The sequence below is a fragment of the Anas platyrhynchos genome, chromosome 1 (assembly GCF_047663525.1).
Source record: "Anas platyrhynchos isolate ZD024472 breed Pekin duck chromosome 1, IASCAAS_PekinDuck_T2T, whole genome shotgun sequence".
Lineage (NCBI taxonomy): Eukaryota > Metazoa > Chordata > Aves > Anseriformes > Anatidae > Anas > Anas platyrhynchos.
In genome coordinates, this window is record NC_092587.1 from 124,788,673 (window position 1) to 124,811,067 (window position 22,395).

Genomic DNA, 22,395 nt, shown 5'->3' on the forward strand with positions numbered 1-22,395 from the left:
CCAAGGGGGAGCCCTGCCCGTGCCTGACGCAAGGCTCGCGAATCCCCATATTTATTTAACTATTTTGTCGTAGCTTTGGCTGAACTAAAAGGAGGCACAGCGGCAGAGCAGGTGGATTTCTTTTTAAAACATGTATATTTAGAACTGTAACGCTTACAATTTCATTAAACAATCTTAGTACAATGTGTTTAATCTAACAGTATATTACAGAACAATGTGAAAAATGATTTTAATAGCAAACCATGAAAATGGAATTAATTATAATACCTGCAGTGTCAAAGTCACTAACTTGTTACCTTTTCCAGTCAAAGAATCCCAGCAGTCATTCACACTAAATGATGCTTTGGGTTTTATCCAGAATAAAAGGGTATGATTTCCACAGAGAAAGGGCATTCCTTCACAGAAAGAAGATGCATAACAATAACGTTTTCAGCTAGCAGGTCTACCTTATACATCTATTTAGACATCATTTAAAAAAAAAAATAGGCCAATGCAGGGTGCTTATACATTCTTCAACTTAATTGCAATTTCTTTTGGAAAGAGGGATTTTTTCTTCCTCTTTATAATTTTGCAGAACCTGAGTTTAGAACAAAGTCGCCTAATGAGCAGTTCCTCTTTATTACTATTTATGTTTCGCTTTACTGACAAATATTTGATATGGGACAGTTTTCCTCTGTGGATTCTGTTCACAATGCACCATTATAGAACTGCAAGTAGAAAAGGTCATTCTCACGTTAAATGCACAAGTTTCAATATCAGAAGCAGGACATCAGAAGGAGTTGTAATTTTTCCAGTCACAGGTGAATTTGCAACATTCACAAAAATTACACTTTCTTTTTTAAACACTTTTTGTATTTACACTTCAAGATATAAATAATGAAATTCTTTAAGTTACATGTTTTAACTTTGCTTCACAATTATTCTACATCTGCAAGCTTTCCTATATCAAACCAACCTCTTTCTTCCCTCATGAATGCAGAAGTCTGGCCTCTGATCAGTAATAATTACACTAAGCCTTCGTGATGAAAGTTTGACTGTTCAAGTATCACATCATACTGAAATTTTTGCCCCAATTTAAAAATTGGGGCAGAAAACCAAGCCACTTAGAAATGCTAATAAAAGAAATTAATCTGGGAACTCAATAAGCCAAATAATTTATTATTAAATTCTATCAGTATCTTTCTTTGGTAAGAACTATGCAAGAGGATGTCCCACCTCCCACCCCCCAAAAAAATAAAATCATATAATATGTGACATCACAGTGTCTACTCTGTGAAGGAGAAAGCCTCAAAAAAATTAAGGAATTTTGTTCAGTTAAGATTGTTTATAGCAGTAGCTCTTCCATGCATTTAAGTATGCAAACGATGGAAGTTTAATATAAGATTGCAATGACAGGAATTAACAATGAGAAAAAAGAAAGAAAAAAAAACAAAACAAAACAGAATATCAACTGTTAAGTCAATGAACAAGTTGTGGTATGCTTTGTTGTACTTCTGGCACGTGTGGAAAAGCCTGTAAATTACATAAAAATCCAAGATTTGGATAATTGTGTCATCCAACCCTATATTCTAAAATATGTAGGAAGCATGAAACAAAGCTATCAGCTGCTAGACAAAAATAAAAAAAAAAGTGGTCCAAATATTTGGATTTTTTGTTTTTGTTGCCCTGTGTTGAGATGCAGGATGTGACTGAAGGGAGAAAACCCAATAGCTTACACAAAACATACTGAAGTGGCAATATAAACTAGCTGACACAAGCTTCACTGTACATTTAAATTGATACAATTGTCTGGTGCTTCCATGGCCGGTAAATGTTGAGTGCCATAGGTCTCCTTAGCGTTAAAATGTTGCAACAAAGACTAATCAGGTCATAATCCTTTAAAGTGCTTTCATATCCAGTTTCTAATGGTTTTTATTTTTCCTTGTTTTCATACCAAGTTGTCACGTGATATTGACTTCCAGAACATGGTCGTCCTTGCTGGGAATGACAAGTATTTGCATACCCGTGCTGCAGTTGAAGACCTGACCAGATGAAAAAGATTGCAGACGGGGCATTGGCAAACCTTTGTGTTCCCCGCTAGCTGTAGAATGCAAGCTGCCTCTGCTTCTTATGCTGCTGCTGTCAGCTTGATCATCCACATTCTTGTCCACAGATAGGTTATCATTTTCAATCCAGCTATCTGTGTAAAACAAAAACCCACAATTTCATTCTATTAAGCGATTAAATAAAACAAAACCCCACAATTTCATTCTATTAAGCGATTAAATAACTCAAAATTATTCCAGAGCTGAGTCACACAGTCAACTTACCACATGTCAAGTTACTGAACTTCTCTGCTGAGCTCTTCTCTGCTCTACACACTTTTGATTAGCAGCAGACTCAACAGTATGAATTATGTTGGTTTACGCAGAAAATTTAAGTAGCATTACCTCACATCTGTCACAGGCTAGCAGAGTGCACATGAGCAGTTCCTGGAGCTCTGCTGACATATGGTAAATTGCTTGCACGAATGAGTTCTAACTACAGCTCTGGGGCTACTCAGCAGTACAAACAAAGACTCAAGGTCACTGCTGTAATTTAAATTCTTGATCTAATCTGGTTTACATGCCACACATTTTCAGCACTTCTATTTCCTACTTAGTCCTTACAAAAATTGGGTTAAGTTTTCAAATCTAAAGATGCAGTAGATGTGCAGTAAACAGACAACCCTCTAATCTTGAGCTTTCATTATCAAATGCATTTTCACTTGACGATAAACTGATAACTAATTTGCATAGTAATATTTAAAGGAAGTAAGAGAAGAATGCATTTTTTATTTCTCCTTAAAAATTACAGTTGGAACCTGAATTAAATATTCCTGTTAGAGCAGCATCTTATAAATTCAAATCAGAACTGTGAATTAAGGTAAGAACAACATCTAAGGCTACTTGCTCAATACATTTCCTTGCTTTCCTCTTTACTGGAAGAAGCAGAACCATTTCTGTAAGGAGCCATGTATTTGGGATAACTTTACCAGCATCAAGTTGCATGGAGTGAGCAGAATGATGAGGGAGGTATTTAAATAATCTGACATCAGGAAAGGGTAGATATCCAGCAAACAGAGGCATCACTTCCATGTGGACTTTGTGAGTTGCTCGAGCTGCTACAGGCATAGATATCACTCCAGAACTTTTTCCACAGACCGCCCAGTTACTACTGTTGTCAACAACTGCAAAAATAAAAGAGAAAACACTACAAAGATCATCTTTGAAAAAAAAAAAGAGAGAATCCTTAATATAGTTTAGAGCACTTTAAAGTCAGTATTTTTGTAATACCTTAAAAAACTCACAGGCTTGTGTGTGTGAAGAGCTGTGCAAAGTAAGAAAACAGCCCTATGCCAAAAGGATCATAGTTGGGCCTCAAACAACTATCTATCCAGTCTGAACAACATTTAATTTGTCTTCAAGTGGAATATAAAGAGGAAAACAAAATATTCTTAATGTCCTGATGTTGGCTCTGTTTATTTTCTTCATAGTAGTTCACATGGTGCTATGTTCTTGGATTTGTGATTGTAGTAGTGTTGATAACACACCAATGTTTTAGGCATTGGTGAGCAGTGCTCTAAAGGAGTCAAGGACTCTTCAGCCTCTCATGCTGGGAGCACAAAAGAAGCTGGGAGGGGCACAGCCAGGACAGCTGACCCAGACTGACTGAAGGGATATCGCATGCCACGTGGTCTCATGCTCAGCAATGAAAGCTGGGGGAAAGAAGGAAGACGGGGGGTATATTCAGAGTTATGTCGCTTGTCCTCCCAAGGAGGACAAGCATGACACATGCTGAAGTCCTGCTTTCCTGAACGTCTCTATGCAGATGGCAAGTAGTGAACAGATTCCTTATTTTGTTTTGCTTGTGTGAAGCTTTTGCTTTACCTATTAAACTGTCTTTATCTCAGAATATGAGCTTTCTCACTTTTACCTTTCTGTTTCTCTCCCTTATTCCGCTGTGGGGGGAGCGAGCAAACAGCTGTGTGTTACTCAGCTGCCTAGCAGGGTTAAACCACAACAATCAGCCTAATTAAATGAAAACTGCTTCACGCAGGGGAGCCATGCCCACAAAACCTGAATATATGTCATAGAAACTCTAGCAGATTACATTATTGAAACAAAACTACTGGAGAATTTTGTCAATATACCTCAGAAAAATATTCTTACCTTCATACATAAGTTTTGTTGTGCAATACCCATCTGATTCTGTTAATGCTTCATCTCTGTCAACCTCTGAGAGGTCAACAAGTCGGGTGATGGACACCTCCAAAGAGCAGAGTGAGCCCGTTTTACAATACTCTGTCCCCAGTGGTGGAAAAATCTCAGTTTTCACATGGTACAATGTCTGTAAGGAAAAAAAAAAATACTGTTATCAAGCAAAAAAAGGCATTTTACATGTATTTAAACAAAACTGGACAACAAGCAGTATGAACTTTGCATTTAACATCCATGTCCCATTACATATCCTTAATGCAAGATTCAACTATAAATAATATTCACTCCATTATATTGCTCAGTAAAATTGATTCAAACTATTTTTGATACCAGCAGCAAGTAAAAACTTCCATGTTTTAACTCTTCACACGTTCAATGTTCCTAAATGTGTACCAACCTTATAATTGAAGCAAGCTTTTATTGGTTCCTTGAATTCTCACTTTCTAGACACGTCACACAAAATTCCAAGTAACAGAGAAGAACTGTTCCATCATTTTTACCAGCATAATCCCCGGAGTAAAAGTGTTTATTCAAAGAACTAATTAAATTACTACAAAATTAAGTTTCTACCAACAAAAAATAAGGAAAAAAAAACATTGCTTAACACATTTATTTCCCTTAAAAAAGATCCAGGGAAGGATGCTGATAAAAGTGCCAAAAATGCTAGTGATATGTTGGTAGGTAAACAAATACTTTGTTCCTCAGTGCCAGTTTGTCATAAACAGGTAGAAAACGTACTAGCACTAAAAACAGACCAAAGGATTTAACCCAATTAAAGATGTCTCATTTTGCTACTTTTTACCCAAACATCAAACAGGATAACACAAGAGTGAATTTAGAGATGAGATTAAATAACGTTGATAGAATTCCTTTAATGGGAAGTCATACCTGGCTTAAGCTTCCTAGCTGATCAAAGGAGTAAGAAATTTGTCCACAAGGGAAAAGAAGAAACATTTAAGATAATGGCCTAGCAAACCCTAAATATTTCATTAGAGGAGCTCATCTCAAGTGAAACAAAAACAATTCAGATGCTTACAATAGCAAAGATCTTTGAAAATGGCTATTTGTTTTAGAGATAGCTGTTTGAAGTCACCAGGGAAAAAGTAGCTCAGTCATCTAGGGACATTCTCCAGGCGCAAGCCCAGGGAGGGGAAAACAAAAACACAGAATAAAACCAAAACAAGGAACAAGATCAGAGAAATTCACAAAACAGTTGCTCTCCCCCTCCCCCATGTCAGGGGTAACCATAAGGTTTTACCTTCTCTTCAGTTTTGCAATTCAACTATCTAGATTTCCAATGGCTCTACGTAAGTATCAATCATTATGTTTTAAAACTTCTCTTTACACATTTCTTAACTTACCTTTGCGTATATTAGGAAACCATATTCAGTTAACATATGATATACTTACAAGTACTTACAAAAAAATTTTCCACTTGGAACTCATAAGTGAACGGCTTCAGGGTAAGAGACTGTTTTTCAGAGGTAGCTGGACAAAAGCTGACTGAAAACAGGCACTGCAAGGAGAGAGGGAGCTCTTTTGTCCACTTTAATTCCCATACAAAGAATATTGATTGCTTGCTATATATGACCTGCAAGAGAAATTGTTTATAGTATTAGCTCTTTCCTTCCTCTGGGAAAAAAATGGAAATACACATGCACATACACACATTTGTACGTTCTGGCATTAATACAGATTATAAAAACAAAGTTACCTGGTTAGTATACAGTAAAACAGAAAAAATATGCAATCAAAATAACTACTAATGAAATCTTTTAATTATATGTGCATTGTTAAAAGCAGAGAAATGTTTCACTGTCAGAATCAATGTTTCAAGAGGGAACACTAATATAGTATTTTTCACACTTACTCAAGTCATATTTAATAAAGATATTAAGCACGTCTGCACATCCTTGTCCTAGTCAACAACAATGAGCAATTTAGCCATGTTCATACAGGGCTGAAAAATTTCAAAGAGATATTTGCTTTTGTAAGAAGCAAATCGACTAGTCTGAAAACTTACCTAAAAATCTCTTATCCTTTTCAATTCAATCTGACAGATCTAAGATGTGTGATTCAATCTGGCAGATCTAAGTGCCTCCCAAAGCAACTTTAAGAATCAGAATTACTTATACAACCACAAAGATCTGACCAAACATCAATTATCAGCCTTACTAGAAAAACTATGTTTAGAAGCACTAGTATTACTAGCAAGAAGTTTCATCTAACCCTCCTGTCACAAGCTCACAAACGAAGAGAATCCATACCTGTTGAGAATCAGGGTTCAGAGGTACCAGCTGCAAATCTGTACAGTCAGCAGAATTTTTTAGGCTGTTGTCTGAAAGCTGGAAACTGAGTTCTGACAAATTCTGTATGCAGACTTGAACATACTTCCTGAAAAACATGTCAGTTTGTTTAATTTGCTACCATATTTGAATATTTACACTTAAAAGAGTACTTGTCCATAAAATTGCTGTCAAAGTGCACAGCTCATACAAAAACATAAATGCAGTTGTATTTCTTTCTTGCAGTCTTTTCTCAGTATTTATTAACCTGTAGAAATGAGGCTGTAAAACACCCTCTGTCTTATTAAATAAAAACAAATAACTACACAGAATTTAGCTAGCTTCGTTTCTCTTTTGGTCTTATTTCCAGAGTAACTGAAACCATACAACTGAAATAACTGAAAACTGATTAAATTGTTATGACAGAGCACTAGAGAAAATATGCAAACATTCGGTGCAAAGCTGTGCAGAACAGAAGCCCAATTTAAAAAAAAAAAGGCCAGCCATAAATATTACTTATGAAACTCCAACTCTGTTTTCTAAGAAGAAACAATAAATATTTAATGAGTACATTACCGTTTGCCAGCTGACAATAAGGAATGCTTGGCATTAAAAGGTATGCAGAATGTTAATGCAATAATAGTGGAGTAAATTGACCAAGGACAATCAATGGTTACCTAAAGGAAACAAAGGGAACAAAGTTTTTATTTGTAATGGTCTTTGATATAACGATTTAATGTTTCTCCTCATTTCAAAACAAATCTTTGCTCAGCAAGTGTCTACATCTAATTCATTCAGAAGGGGAAAAAAAAATCAGCATGTTAAGAGCTAATCTGAGAAAAACTGTCTTTTGCTTTTTTTTTTTTCTTTCCCCTGACCAGGGTATGAAATCTTGAAGAAGCTTTTCCTGGAGAAACTCATATATTCAGTAGATATATAGTATAAATATAGCATAGAAAAAAAAAAAGATAAAGAACAGCGACAATATTAATAGCATCTTAATACAATAATCTGGTAAAAGGTCAATATTAAATATATTGCTGTAAGAACTATTAGTGAAATATCTTTATAGTACTTTAATAAAATATAAGCTTAAAATATTTTAGAATGTATTAAATGAGTATGTTTCAACTTTAAGCAGCATACTTAACTAATGAGTTCGTCTTGAAGTTAGGCTGCCATTCTTCCAACTCTAAAGCATGTACTTTTAGGAACATATTTGTATATAAAGGGAAGGAGAGGGCAAAAAAGTATCTTTTGTCACATTACGTTTTAGTAATGCTAGTCTGTAGCTATTCCTTTTTACCCTGCTATTCACATACAAGGATATATGATTTGCAAGTGGAAGAAATATCTTTTCCGTGAGCCAGAAGGGAAGATTTAAAGACCACCATGCTACCTTTCCTGAAGACACAAGTATCATTCTTCCTATAAAAACTGAGACTATCAGAATATTAAAACTCAAACAATTGCAACAGCTGGGCACACAGTAAACAGGGTCTATTTCTGCTTATATATTCTTTACATTTATAATGTAAATACAAAAATCATTCTAAATGTTACAAGGGAAAGTTAGTCAAATGCAGGCAGTTTTTCCTGCCGCTACCACCACTCATATTTTGTGGAGTTCATGCCCCTGTGATGAAGAAGATTTCATAATGAAAGTGTTAAATGTCATCTTACTTTTTGATCAACAGTAGCCATACAGTTGTCCTGTTTCTGCTTCTCTTTGTTTTTTCTGTGAACTTCTTTATTCGTAGCATTTTCTCTCTCCACTGCAGATTCTGTGGCCGATGGTAAATACATGACTTCTAGTTCAAATTCTATCACATGATATGCAGGAGCCACTGGCAAACTGATGCTTGTAATCTTTTCAGAAGACTGAATCTTTAATGAAGATTCTGAGATCTTCTCTGTAGTTGTGTAGAATGGGGAGAAAAGTGATTTTAAGACATTCATCCCTTCCTGATTTTCATTTTAAGTTGTAATTAAGAAAAGTTAGCTTTGTAGGCTGGTTTCTGTTATTAAAAATACATGGTACCACAACCATTTCCTAGCAAGACCTTCATGTTTTCAGAAACAAGGAGAAACCATGTATGTAGCTCCCTAGTACACTTCTCATATTAACTATAATCCACACATCTTAAATGCCACTGCTGTTCACAACTTCTCAATTGCAATGCTGTATCCTTCTCAAACTGCAGGACAGTAACCACCACTTGCTGTGTGTCAGTCCCTTCCAATGTTCAAGAAAGAACTAAGAGGATGGCTTGGTAACAAGCTTCTAGTTAGCTAAAGAGCTACCTGAGTCTATCGTATGACACACACTTAAGTTTTCACAAAGTACTGCACCTCCTTAGTCTCATAATCCATTTTTATCTCAAACAAACTTACAATTTACTGAAAACACACACATCAGTATTCTTAGTCAGCATTCATCATGGATGTTTAATACTACACACGGGGTGCATCTGTATAGCCTATTTTCACCTTAATTTTGTTATGTCTCTTAAGACCATTTTCCTCATTCACGTAAAAGTTATTTGTATTTGAGCAACCAAGGAGACAAAACAGCATCCAAGTTCAGGAGAGAAAAACAAAACCTTTGATGTCGTGTGTTTAAATGTACACTGGCTAAAGGAAATGTTTCGTTTACACAGAGCACTAAGTAAAAACTTAGATTACTTCACAATAAAAATGTGATGTCTGCACAGCCTACACAGTATAAGCTCACCACAACACGTTTGGAAATCATAAAGGATGCAGCTATTTCTCTATACCTACTGAATTTCATCTATGAAAGAAAAAGTTATCCAGCTATACTTGCTGAAAAGTTCATAGTACTACTTTGAGGGTGGAAGTTTAAGACTTTTCTGCACTGAAATACTGAGTTGCAAGTCACTAAAATTGATCTTAATAACACCTACTGAAAATCAGTGTAATTGTTCTTAAAGCTTTACTTCAGGGTTTCTAAATTTTCCGCTATTCAAAGATTTTTATTTTATCACTTACCCCTGGTGTTGGAATAGATCACTGCCTTGCTCTCGGGATGGTACAGAATAGGCATGGCATCAGCGTTACTGAGCTGCAGAGCATCCCCATTCTTCATGCTGTAATGACCAGTAGTCACTGTGAATTTCACCTTCTGTGGAATACCAGCCAAAAGGCTATCTGAAGAAGAAAGCAGAAATTGTTAATAGATTCCAGAACTCATTAGGAGATGGTTACAATGCGCTCGTAACATTTGCTAGTAACACATCCAAGCAATTTGTCACACATTTTTGGGTAATTTAAAAGTTTGGGGTTTTGTGTTATACAGTGTTAAGCCATCCAAAACAGAGTGGGTTTGGACACTCAAACTGAAACCACCTGTTTCTCCATGCTGTGTGTCTGACCTAGGTTTTGATTAGCTGACTTATATAGCACTTAGCTATGGCAGCACAGAATTCAGTAAAAGATACAATCCCAAAGAACGTACTAAGCTTTTTGCAAAGTTCTCCAGGTTGTAAACAGCTTTATATTTTTGCATCTGTGGTGCCAGTCATACACACAAGCTACATTTAAATAATCAAGATAAAAATGCCAGCACACCCACAGAGACTCAAATATCTGAATCAGAACTATCAAATTTCATCAGTAGCTAATTTGAGTAATTCCCCTCTCCCCAATATGCCTGGCCTTCCCTCACCACATATTGCAACCCCTGTAACTGAGATGATAGTGCAAATGCATATTAACTCAATTGCCTCAGTTAATAGCCTGAAAATAAAATCACTATTAACTTCAGCTTATAAACTAATATAAAGTCTACAACAAGTAATGCTCAGCCATCCATGAAACCAATGGATGAAATTCAGTATTAATTCTAATAACTTTATATTGTCTCCAGCAGAGAAACGCAATTCTTAAGATGTACTTCTTAAATACCAGAGGCTGCAGCGTCACAGAACTAACCGATCTGTTCAGTCAATTAAAAAAATTAACTATTCAGTTCTCCTAATCCACGTGGGAACTCAAATCAAACCTAATATCTACGTGACACTACGTGTTCAAATTTGAGCCAAGTTCTGAAATTAGTTGTTGAGAAACTAGCCATCACTGACATCATACTTGATCAATAGTTTGAAAAATGAGATTTAATTTCAGACTGCTAGCTCAGAACCAAGAGTAAAGCAATATAATTCTGAAAAAAAAAAAAATCAAGACAAAACACTTAGTCTAGTTCCAATGAGAGTATAACAGAATTTAATGAAACAACTTCAGCGTAACACTTGCACCTACCAGTCAATGGTTCCACTTTTAGCTGGGGCTCCTGAGAATATACATCATACTGCACAATTGGATAAATGTGAAGAAGGACAAACTGTACTTTTCCCACTGAAGTGCACAGTTGCCTGAGTGTGTACGTACCGGGTTCCTTGGCCTTTGAAGAAAACATATGAATGGCATTTTCAGTTTAGGAAGTACTTCTAGAACAAACTTGTCCTCTACTAAGGACAAGTATTTTTTGAGCTCATTTCTATCAGCATTTGTAAATTATGAACAAACCAACAGAATCACCCTCCAAGTGCTAAGATTTTCACAAAAGGTGAACCTTTCCCCTCATTAAGATATAAGTTGCAGAATGCTGACTGAGTCAAGAGAAAACACAACATGTACCAGGAATCAGAATACCTAACACAATAGCTACATCATCAAATTGTTATTTGGGAATGCATTTTGCTCCTCTCCTTACTCCCCTCCCCATGCCACATACATTAAAATTCATTTAAGTACTGAAATTATATTTACCAAGTAGTAAAGCACTTATTTGGCTAACATTCATAAAATCCTACACCATTTATACAAGCCTTCAGTGTAAGCTATTGACTTCACACACCCACACCCAGCTCATGAATGCTTACAGAAAAGTAATACGTATTTAATTTCAAACTCTTCCATTGCCCTGTATAATGTGACTCTACATGTTTTTACAGAACGTTATAAAAAGCAAAGCTGTAGCACTATTATCTGCAAGTATATTTATTCCTGATTGTGTTTGCTCTCAGCTACTACCACTAGGTAATAGGAGATGTTTCCATGTGCCATTTTACGAAGTGTAACTCATACAATGCATATTGATGCCAGGTGGTAGAATTAAATCTAAAGAGTAGGATCAAGAATTATGCAGATAAGCTGCAGTGACTTAACATTCAAACCTCATTTACACAGTTATCTACAAAGCAAATCCTGGCTGAAAAATCAGTACTATGCATTTAGGCAATACAGTCACTAAATTTTATCCCTTCGTTATTTTACAAACAGAGAAGCACGATTGAAGTCTTTTGTAATACGTGCATACTTAAAACCTCAACATGGGATGAACACACTGGTCTGAGGAACTTTGATAATGCTTTCTGATCTCTTAAAGCTGGAGGAAATACACTGAAAGGAATCATGTGGAAGATTACCATCAATTGACATAACATTAATAAGTTTGAAATTTAAAGAAAGAATAATTCTCCCTTTGCATCTTAGGCGTAGTGTCATGCCTCGTTCTGCAAAAGTAGTGCAATTAAGCACTACTGTACTAACAAAAATTACAAACAAAAAATGTCACAGGGATTAAAAAAAAAAAGTGTGTTAAATACTACAGCTCAAATCTAGAGAAGTTTTCATCATGGTGTGTGGTAACATACTGTCCAAAGTCAGAATACATTCCCATTTTCCCTTTCAGGGCAGGTAAGTCATGCTTTGAACAACTTCATAAAGTTAAGTAGGATTCATACTGAGCAGCTTTCCCATGAGAAGTTCCTTCAAGAAAGAAAGGCTGGAAAAATAGTTGGGAAAAATTATCAGCATAAGGCTGTCCATTCTACAATAGCATGCAGAACAAGGCAATATTAAAGTAGATCTATATCTAGCTTCTCATCCATATCTCTTCTTCTGTGGCTTCAGATTGCTTCCAGTTCCTACTGTGCCAACGTGCCGGCTCAGATCAGTCTCTAATGGCTTTCCTTAAGGCTCCTTCACCTGAAATCAGTTCTACATAAACTGCTAAAGAAACTACCTGGCCAGCTCTGTTAAGCTATCAAATTTTGGTCATCAAAAGAAAGCACATAGATACTCATTTCAAAATTACTTTTTTTTTTTTTTTTTTTTTTTGGGGGGGGTCATACCACGTATGACTGCAAGACTCCTTTCTTCAGAGCATCCATACCCTTTCCAGTATGCAGATCAGATACTGTTCAGAAAACCAAGCAGCTATGGAGCAGCTGTTCCATTCCTCATTCTGTTTCCCTATCTCTCATTAATCATGCAGATGCTACGCTGAATTTCTGTGTTTTCTGACACAAACTTTCTCTACACTGGTGTTCATTATGGTAGCATTGAACTCCACTAAATATTTCCCTGTGAAGAATTACAGAGGTGAGGGAGATGGTATTTAGAGATAAACCAAGGAACAGAATGAGGCCAGAGGCTCCTACCTCGGGAACTTCAAAGAGATGGTGAAGCCTTGGTTTTGAGAAGGCTTAGCATTTTGCTGGCTAGAGCTAAGCTGGGAGGGAAATGCCTTTCCTCGTTTCATTAAGCAACAACAGTAAAGAAATCAGTGAACCACAGAGCAGAAAAGTAACAGGTCACAAAATGAATTAAGTATTTAAAAACAAATTAACAGAACATACAGAAAACCAGCACCCCACCACAGAGACGCACACACCACAAAAAATTACCCATCCCCACCCCATCAAAAAAAAAAAATAATAAACAAACAAAACACCCAAACCACCAGGATTACTAGGTAGAAATCAGCAGGCCTTGAGTACCATGCCATCTAGCACGAGTAGTAATGAAACATGAAGAGATGATGAGCACTACTATCCTTAAATACTTCAGCAATTACTCAGACTACTTAGCTTGATGGAGGAAAATAAGGAGGGAAAAATGGATTGCTCCAAGTATGAATCTGGCTTAGAAGGATGTGTGAGGAACTGGAGGAGTTTCACAGACAATGCTCTATGGCAGAAACAGGACTGCGAGCCAGTTTCTGAGGGTGGCATTTAGATAGGAATCCTATTTTCGCAGGTGCTACAGGAAACTACATTTGCAGGAGTAAACAGAGAATCCTGATGTTCTTTATGTTGTGTCCTTTCTCATTCATTGCATGATTAAGATAAATAATGGGGCATTTTAATTCTGACATCTTCTAAATTCCAATACTTGAAGCTGAGCTTAACTTTGTCATACTTTTTGCAAGTAGGATGTTTACTATATCCACTAAATGAAAAAATATTCTACCACCTTCTATACTGAAGGACAGGCTAGTAAACAAATTTAACCACACAGTCACTTATTGAAAGCTAGAAAATGCAGTCCCGTCAAAATATTTTTAACATTATTCTGAATAAGCTTATCGGCAAAGGCAGACTTGATGAACAGCACATTATCCTGCATATGAATTCCTCAGTTTAATTTTTGGCAGCAATAATCAAGATGTTTAAGTTTTGGAAGGCTGACTCACGATTACTAATAGGAGAGTCACCAGTACATTTTGGCACAAAAACAACAGCCCTCTTTAAAGGGAAATTATGGTCTAGAGCAATGAAAAGGCAGCCACAAGGGGGATGGCAAACTGTAACCGGAATACAGATACCACTTGCCAGCACTCTGCTCTTCCTCAAACACTGCTTTTAGTTTTTCCATGAGTGTTATGTTCACTCAACCGTAAAAGCATACCTGAGTACTGAACGTTATTTTGTTGACCCCTGGTTCCAGTATCAAGTTGTGACACTTTAACATGTGAGCTCCATCTTCCAACGTCACCCCTGAGGGCATATCCAGAGAACTGCTGCTCTCTTGCCTTCGTAGTAGCATGTGCACATTTTTGCAGATAATTCCCGCTGTGTTCAAAGAGTTATCCGAGGGACTTCGTTCATACATTTCATAGAGCTCGAGCGCTGGCAGGTTGTTTCTTGACAAAGGAAATCCTACCACCTCATTTGGAAAGCTGATAACACCATTGGAGGTTTTGTGCTTAGTGAGCCACTCAGCTGTTTTCCTGTAATTATTCTTCTCAATGCTGAAGTGAACATGAATAGCAATCTGATCCACTTGGACAGGGATGGGCATTTGGCTCAGCAAAGTCAACTTAATAGACAACTTCCCACCCACGTGGACAACAGCATTCGGAGGGTCAAAATGCAGAGTTTTTAACTGTGCAAAGGAGTGCATAGGCAATATAATCTTCTGACCTGAAAAGGCACAAAACAAACAAAACCAAAAATCAGGAATTGTATTATCTTCATATGTTGCTGGAGATCAACAGATTCTCCCCCCCTCAAAAATTTAAGTCCCAAGAACCAAAGTGATCAACTTTTCGCAATGAAATCCTTCTCATTTCATTCAGTATTTCACAAACCAATACATTCATATTTTATCTTGCATAGAAATAAGATTTAAGATGCTGGGATTTATTTTCTAACAATTCATCTACTACAATTTTACTACTCCTTAAGCTATTGAGACAACTAAGTGAAGAGATAATATCTAAGAGGAAGTTTAACATTTCAATACTACATAAATTGTCATAGATGAGCACAGTAACAAAGTGGCAAAATTCCCAGAGCGCATAAATAAAGAGCAAACACAAGCCTAATAAACTAACAAATCAGATTAATGCCTTGAGTCATCAGCTTTATCAGATAAGGGTCTTTTACTTTCTTAGATTAAAAAAAAAAAAAAAAGGCACTGAAGGCAGTACCAAAACTTAATTAAGAAGCTTGTGTATAATAGCATATGATATATCCATTCATCGAGAAAAACTTCTGCATAAAAATTAAGTCTTAGATCTACAGAAAGTGTGGATTTTGACCAATTTCAGAGATATCAATGAAGCAAAGGAATGTATAAAAATAGAAGGTGGTATGGTCAAAATAATAAGCAGCAAGTGGGTGGCAACAAATCTCACATCAGAAAACAAAGTATCATCACAGAGCTGTCATCTGTATGCCAGCAATGCAGAGTCAAAGTTAAGTAGCAATTGAAAAAAACAATACAAGGGAAATTATGAGCTGCCAAAGCAGACAAATAGGTAAGGTGAAATAAAAGCAAAGCAGACAGATGGGCAAGGTGAAACAAAAGTGGCCTCAAAATGAAATGAAAACTTTAATTACCCTTTCATCACTGAATAGCCTTAATTATTTCAAAAGTTTTATAAATGCTCTGAAGATGACAGGAAAAAGAGCCATGTTGCTTCTGAAGTCATACACAAGGTAATGAAATGAAACAGAAAAAGTTTTTTAGTCTACTTTTAGGGAAAGACCAGATTAGAGCAGCTTAAGTTTTATGTATTTAAGAACCAGACTTACCTTGATTCTCTTCTTGCTGATTGGCAAAATCTAGTATTTCTTGGCAAAAGCTTTTGCGTTCGTCTTCTGTTAAGTGGTTATCACTAGCTAAAAGACTGCTTGTTTGAAGATAACTAACAAAGTTAAGGAAAGAGGAGGTCGTATATTTCATTACATTCTCAAATTTGACTGAAAATAACAGTTCAAGTACTGCCTTTCTACTCATTTAGTATAAGACCTGCCTTCATCATCACCACATGCCTCCATTAGAAAAGAAACAATGGAAGATGGACTGTCACCTGAGATCATTGCAGAATCTCTAGTTTTTACAGATCTATAAACTTGTGCAAACCTCCCCCCCAACTCCTACCTAAAAAGATCAATGAGCATTAAAAGGATCTTTTATTGCAATTTTTAATGCAAGTTAAGACCCAGCTTGTTGCATTACACTGCACATTTAGAATTAAACAACCAGAGTATTTTTGTTTACTTTCCAGTTTACTCTGTCAAGAAGCTGCTAGCTGTTACAGCCCCATTTACCATACTACGTTACATTATAAGGCATTCCTTGCACTTCTGAGTGCTGAGGATGCACAAAGGCTCATGTAAGTGCAGAAGGCTGCAATATTCCTAGCTCAGGTTTTCTGAATGCCACATGCAGAGAAGCAGAAAAAAAATAAGAGCGTTTAAAAGTGATTTAACAATTTTCAAAAAGGGACAGACATTTATGTTGTTTAAGTCTAGTTCAAAAAGAAGGGTCCAAAACCTGAAAAACAAGAAATACAATTTTATCCAGTCTTGATTTTTTGGCTCCGTCTTTTAGAGGATACTTTTCCATTTGCCCGAGGTGTTTCTGACATTCTGCTAACTGTTTTCTCGTATGCGTGACAAGCAGTGCCCAGCCCTCAGACAGGTAAGTTTTCAGTGCTCCTTGAAGGTAGATCTCTGCCTTCTGTGGACCTTTCTTCCTCCTTTAAAAATAAACAAATGAATACAGAGTGATACAAGTGTCTTTGTGGCCAGTGTCTACACATTTTTTTAAAAAAGTGGTCATGGGGAATACACTATATGAATGCAGAACAAAATGCAGCAGAACGTTTCATTTTGCTAGTACCAGCTCAACATCTTGCCCTACCTTTCTGCAAGTCATTTAAGCATGCAGAACTGGCAATGAGTCTAAACATACCATGTCAATGAGACCTCATACACAAATCTATCACAAATCAGAGTAAGTGAGGCAAACATAACTCCCATAAATGTATTTTCATGATAAAGCCATTTCAGACTTCTGACAGGTAACTAAAATTATGCTTGCTCAACAATTTTAGAGCAGGAAAATGCCTTAATGAAAGTATCATGTTATCACTGCATAACAGTTCCATGGTAGTCTTTAAATCTGATGCTATCCCCTCAGGTGAAAATTAATTAACTTAGGAAATTTAATTTAAGAGAATCTGTCGTGGGCAAGAAGTTCAGACTGGTTTACTGAACCTGGATGAGAAGCATGCCCAAAGATAAGAGCACCCAAGAAACAAAGAAACAAACAAACAAAAAAAAACGATCGGTACTCCCAAATTCTTTAAGATTAAAGACAGAAAACCAACACAGAAGGGTCTTCTAGTGAAGACCCAGAGATAAACACAGAAAATATATTTAGAAACTAAGAATGAAATCATAAAGTTTCATAGAGGGGGAAACTAAACATTTTGTAATGAAAACCTTCATTAAAAAAAATTAAAATTAAAACTGGTAACTCTTGAAAGAACGTATTTTCTGGCTTTTAAGTATATATGTACATAAGTGTGTCTGTGTATGTTTAAGAAAAACGTAAATTTTGAAGCAAATCACAGCTCATGTTAGAAAGTAGGCTACAGTAATTGCAAGGTTATATCTTCCTCCTAACCCTTTCCTCCTTAGCAGAAGATCAAGATAAAGAACAGAGGAAAGTTAAGGTAGGAGTACTAAAATGAGGTGAGAATTAGGGTCCAAAATAAAAAGATTGCCAGGGTTCTCATCTTCCCCCTGCCTTCCCCTGTTCCTTCCCCCCCCAAAAAAAACAAAAACAGAGCAAAATTTAGGGTATGTTTGCAATAAAAATACTTTTTAAAATTCCTTTTGAAATACAGGTTATTTTCCTCAAGTATTATATTCAAGCTTTCATTTACATATAAAACTCTGCCAAGTCCTTTCCAACAAGCTTAGCTGAGCGAATTCGTCCAATATTGGTGTACATTTCAATGGTGGCATGGGACAGATCCTGTTTAAAAGACAAGAAGATATTATAAGCTGTGCATTTTTAGCAGCTACCTGATATTTCACATGAAGTCATAACCAGTAACTAAGTTACTACAACAAAATTACCAGAACAAGTCGCTTTTTAGATTTCTTATAGCCCCCAAGACACACTTTTGAGAGGTTTGCAACATACCCAAGTTATAAGTTGCAGAAGAAAATAAGCGTATTAAAAATAAGATGAGACAATTCAAAAACAGAGAAAATACTCAAGAAAATGCACATGTATCCTCCTGTGTTTTTTGAAAGCACCTGTTTCTTGGGGACTATAGCCCATGTTGCTTTTATTACATGAGAGCATAGTGTATGCATCATTCCAGGATACATCATGGTGTAACATTTAGCAAAATATTAGAGTTTATTCTGAAGACTCACAACTAATACTTCAAAAATAAATAAAGCTACATACAATACATGATTCTTTCACTAAAGCTGCAGATAATGCCATTAAGTTAAATGCAAAATACTAACCTACAATTGGAATAATTACTTTCCCAAGGATGCCTTAAAGGAACTCTGCTTGAAGCTACACAATCCTGACTTGAAGTTTCTCAGTCATCTTTAAGCTTAATTTTAATGCAGCCACAATGTCTGCAGGCCACTTTCCTTAATTTGCCCTAAGCTTGTAATAACTGCAAATTTTGTGAGAAAGGTCTTTCCCTGTATCAAAACATGCTGTATAGCACCATCAAAATTATTTCTCCAATATCTAATCATCACTGGACATAAAGACATTTCCTACCACATTTACAAACCAGCAGCCTCTTCTACAGCAACTCATTGTCCTTCAGTTAGCATAGTAAGATCGACTTTAGTCATCAAAAGAGATAACTTAAGAACTTTCAAATACCTGTTTTTTTTTTAATAGAGTATCTGCAGGAAAGTGTCTATTCAATGGGGCAGAAAAACAACCTAAAATGGATTTCCCAAAACTTTTCTTAACCTGTTTGTGATGTTTCTTAACCAGAGCCCAAAGAGAGAAAAAAAAAATCACCCATGCATTCTCTTAGTCTCATTAAAGAACACAAAACAGCACATTACAATAAACTCGATCGGTTCACTCCTTAACCAACCAGTGTGAACTGAGAGGTTTTGGACACCAAACTAAATAAATGAAAAGTAACATTCACCCAAAATTAAGGTACAGGACAACATGTTTGTAGAAGATCTGACAGTCTTACAAAAGATTCCAAAGTTGTCGCGTTAGACTAGACATTGAATGAAACAAAACCATCCTTTTCTGGTAATAAAAGCTCATCATTTCTTGCTTTCAACATTTCTGAAGAGCTGCATTTTACTTTCCAAACTCATGAAAATTTTAAATGCAAATAAGTCATCTTAGTTGTGTATGGAAATTTTAATTAATTCCGCGTTCTCCACTGAATACATGGACAAAACAAAGTTACATGTAAATTGTATGTATTTATGCAACAAACACTGCAAAAGATTTTCTATGTAGATCTGATCTCTACTAATCTGAATTTCTGATGTGTAAAAGCACATTCAGAAATACAAACAGGATAAGCAGTTCTTTCACTTGCAACCTCTGCAGACCCCACTTGGTTTCTTAAATTTAGGGAGATACTGCTTAATATAGCAGAGATCTTAGGGTGCAAGTTGGAACTGAAAAGATAAGCACAGCCATCTATTCTGAGAAATCTTAGTCCACATATCCAACAAGTCGCAAAGAAACAACGCATGTATGTGAATCTGGCATCTTCAGAACAAATTGGTTAGGACTTGCTTTAAATAACAACTTTGTAAAAAATGGAGTAGCATTTCACATTAAAAAAAATGATTAATTTTCATCCAGCTTTGCCCCAGAGAACTTTAAAGGCAGTACTGTAACTATAGAATCATTTTCCTCTGAAATTTCTAAGGAAAACAAACAAGCAAAAAAACCACAAACACTCTTGTGACAGTCAGGTGTTTTGGGTTTTATTTAATAACCTTTTATAAAAAAAGATCCAAAATATCATTGCAATGGCTCCTCAATAAGGGAGCTGTCAGAAAATAAACGTACAAATTAACGTGCAATGAGAATTGTAATGTTTCAAACTGTGTCAACTCTAACTGAAATATCTGCAGATGTCCCACACTTTATATAAGAAATTCAACAACAACTTAACTCATGTAACACTCATTCCAAGATGCAAGCCTAAAACATTTGAAGGAAAGTTGGATTCATGCAATAATATTCTTCTTTGGAAGACTCAAATAATTCTAGATAGCAGAGTAGGATAGCCATGACATTGGCTTTTTTTGATAGCTAAGTATATACAGCCACAAATAACCTCCAGCCTCATAACTGTAAATATTAATCTACATAATTAAAACCTGGGTCCCATACAGGGCTCCAGTTGTAAAACAAATCAGCATTGGTGTGTTCAGTATGTAAGCAATGACTTTTGATGCCAAAAATACAGAAATACAGATCCAAGTTCCTAACACCATCATCTCAGGTTTGAAAATTTGGGCCCTATTCAGTTTATAATGTAAATATCCCAAACTACTATAAATAAGCAAAGACTGTACTTACTAAGTAGTGTTTTTCAAAAGCTTCTACAGATGATAAGGCCTCTTTAAGTTTCTTATAAGGGCTCTGTGATGCATTGGCTTTAGGAAAAAAAGAATAGGAAACATCACTTACAAATACATGCCTATTTTAATATCCACCAACAACACTTAAAGACAGATCATAAGTTTCTTCCCAGAGACTCTTATTTTAGAGTCTCTAGATTCTAAAACAAGATCAAGAAAGGATGTCTCACAAAAATGAGTGCTGCACACACTAACACGAGTATTATATCCCACTGTATTTTGCCAAGACTAATATTCTCACAACTTTCCAATGCTGGATTTACAAACTGTATGACAGAAGTATACTGTAATTTAAAGACATTTTTATACCTTAAACATTGGTCTTGGTAACCATTTTCCTTTGAAGTACAATTTTCTTTTTCTGAAGTAGCTTGCTCAATTTAGAAGTTCTTGCCAGACCAAATACGTGCCAACGTTTCCAGAAGAATAAAGACCCCATTTTAAATAAACACAACAGGTACTACAGTGCTGAATTAAGAAATGTATATTGTGACTGTAAATGCAAGTAAAGTGCCAGCCTGGCAGCTAATACTTCAAAGATACTGGTTGTTCTAGCATTTTTTGACTTTTGAAAGCTTCTTCCCTTTAGAAATAGCTTTGTGAGGGACAAGTAGTCCACAACCAGTAAATAAATTTCATTGTTGAGCCACTCAAATAATATCACTTCAACTCCCATAATACCACCCTGTAGTTCAGGTTGCAGGTTATCTATTTGCATTAGATCAAGAATCTTCCACTTCTTTTTCAAGTATTTTTAATGCTTGTCTGAAAGTATTAAAAACTTTATCCAAAACTAGTACTGTTCCAGAATATTTATCTAAATGCTGCTAAATGGACCATTAATGGAAAAAACTTACATTTGCAACAGCAAGAAGATGCACTGTTAATTTCAAGTACTAGACACAGTAAAATAAATACTTCTAAGATATAATAGCATTCTATCAATGTTTATATAATCATAGGGATACCCAGAAGTTATTCTTACCGATATATTTATATGCCATGCATTAAAGACAATGTCCGTTATTAGAAAACACATGCATATTCCTGGTAATACCTGTTTCAGGGCGTTCTGCTCCCAATCCTGCTAACAGATCAACAGTTCTGTTAAGATCTTCTGAATTGGGTCCCTTCTCTGACACGAGCCCACACAGGTAACCCAGAGATTTTAACTGTAAGAGAATCCAGATGCTTGTTTTCAATGGGTTATAAAACCAATACAAAAACCCTTTTATTCTATCACACCATTCCAACAAGACAAGGCATTTCCAAGGAAAATACTGCTGCCCTATTACACTGCTTATAAAATCTATAATAAAGTAGCTTCATGAGAAGAAAATAGAGACCTTTAACAAGGTAACTATGATCCTCACTTAAGGTAGAAATTAATTTTATGAACAACTGAAGAACTGAGTTGTATATAACATAAGTTGCAGACTCAGCATTGGAACACATGCATAGACATGCACACCCCTGCTCGCAGAGAACCAAGTCAGAATAAATCCTTCTCTTTTTCCCTACAAGCATGGAAAAAGCTTGAGATGTTTGGCAGTTACTGCCAAATTTCTAACTGCATCTGTATTTCAGTACAGAAGTTTGAAAACTATACAATCAAGAAATGCAGACAGTTTCCAATACACTGATAGACGAGTT

The 22,395-nt window shown here is 35.9% G+C and overlaps 1 protein-coding gene across 1 annotated transcript in view; it reads right to left on the reverse strand.

The window, feature by feature from the left end:
- Positions 1 to 115: 115 nt before the first annotated feature.
- TRAPPC10 (trafficking protein particle complex subunit 10) overlaps positions 116 to 22,395 on the reverse strand; it is a 40,253-nt gene continuing 17,973 nt past the window's right edge. Inside the window, exons 9-23 of the mRNA XM_027448838.3 lie at positions 21,800 to 21,914; positions 20,681 to 20,757; positions 18,015 to 18,106; positions 16,680 to 16,820; positions 15,871 to 15,983; positions 14,240 to 14,754; positions 10,805 to 10,946; positions 9,536 to 9,694; positions 8,207 to 8,436; positions 7,100 to 7,200; positions 6,506 to 6,632; positions 5,659 to 5,829; positions 4,191 to 4,368; positions 3,014 to 3,208; positions 116 to 2,179 (exon numbers count right to left, since the gene is read on the reverse strand). Coding sequence (XP_027304639.1) covers positions 1,941 to 2,179; positions 3,014 to 3,208; positions 4,191 to 4,368; positions 5,659 to 5,829; positions 6,506 to 6,632; positions 7,100 to 7,200; positions 8,207 to 8,436; positions 9,536 to 9,694; positions 10,805 to 10,946; positions 14,240 to 14,754; positions 15,871 to 15,983; positions 16,680 to 16,820; positions 18,015 to 18,106; positions 20,681 to 20,757; positions 21,800 to 21,914 — 2,595 coding nt within the window. The 3' untranslated portion in view covers positions 116 to 1,940. The remainder of the gene's footprint in view (positions 2,180 to 3,013; positions 3,209 to 4,190; positions 4,369 to 5,658; positions 5,830 to 6,505; positions 6,633 to 7,099; positions 7,201 to 8,206; positions 8,437 to 9,535; positions 9,695 to 10,804; positions 10,947 to 14,239; positions 14,755 to 15,870; positions 15,984 to 16,679; positions 16,821 to 18,014; positions 18,107 to 20,680; positions 20,758 to 21,799; positions 21,915 to 22,395) is intronic.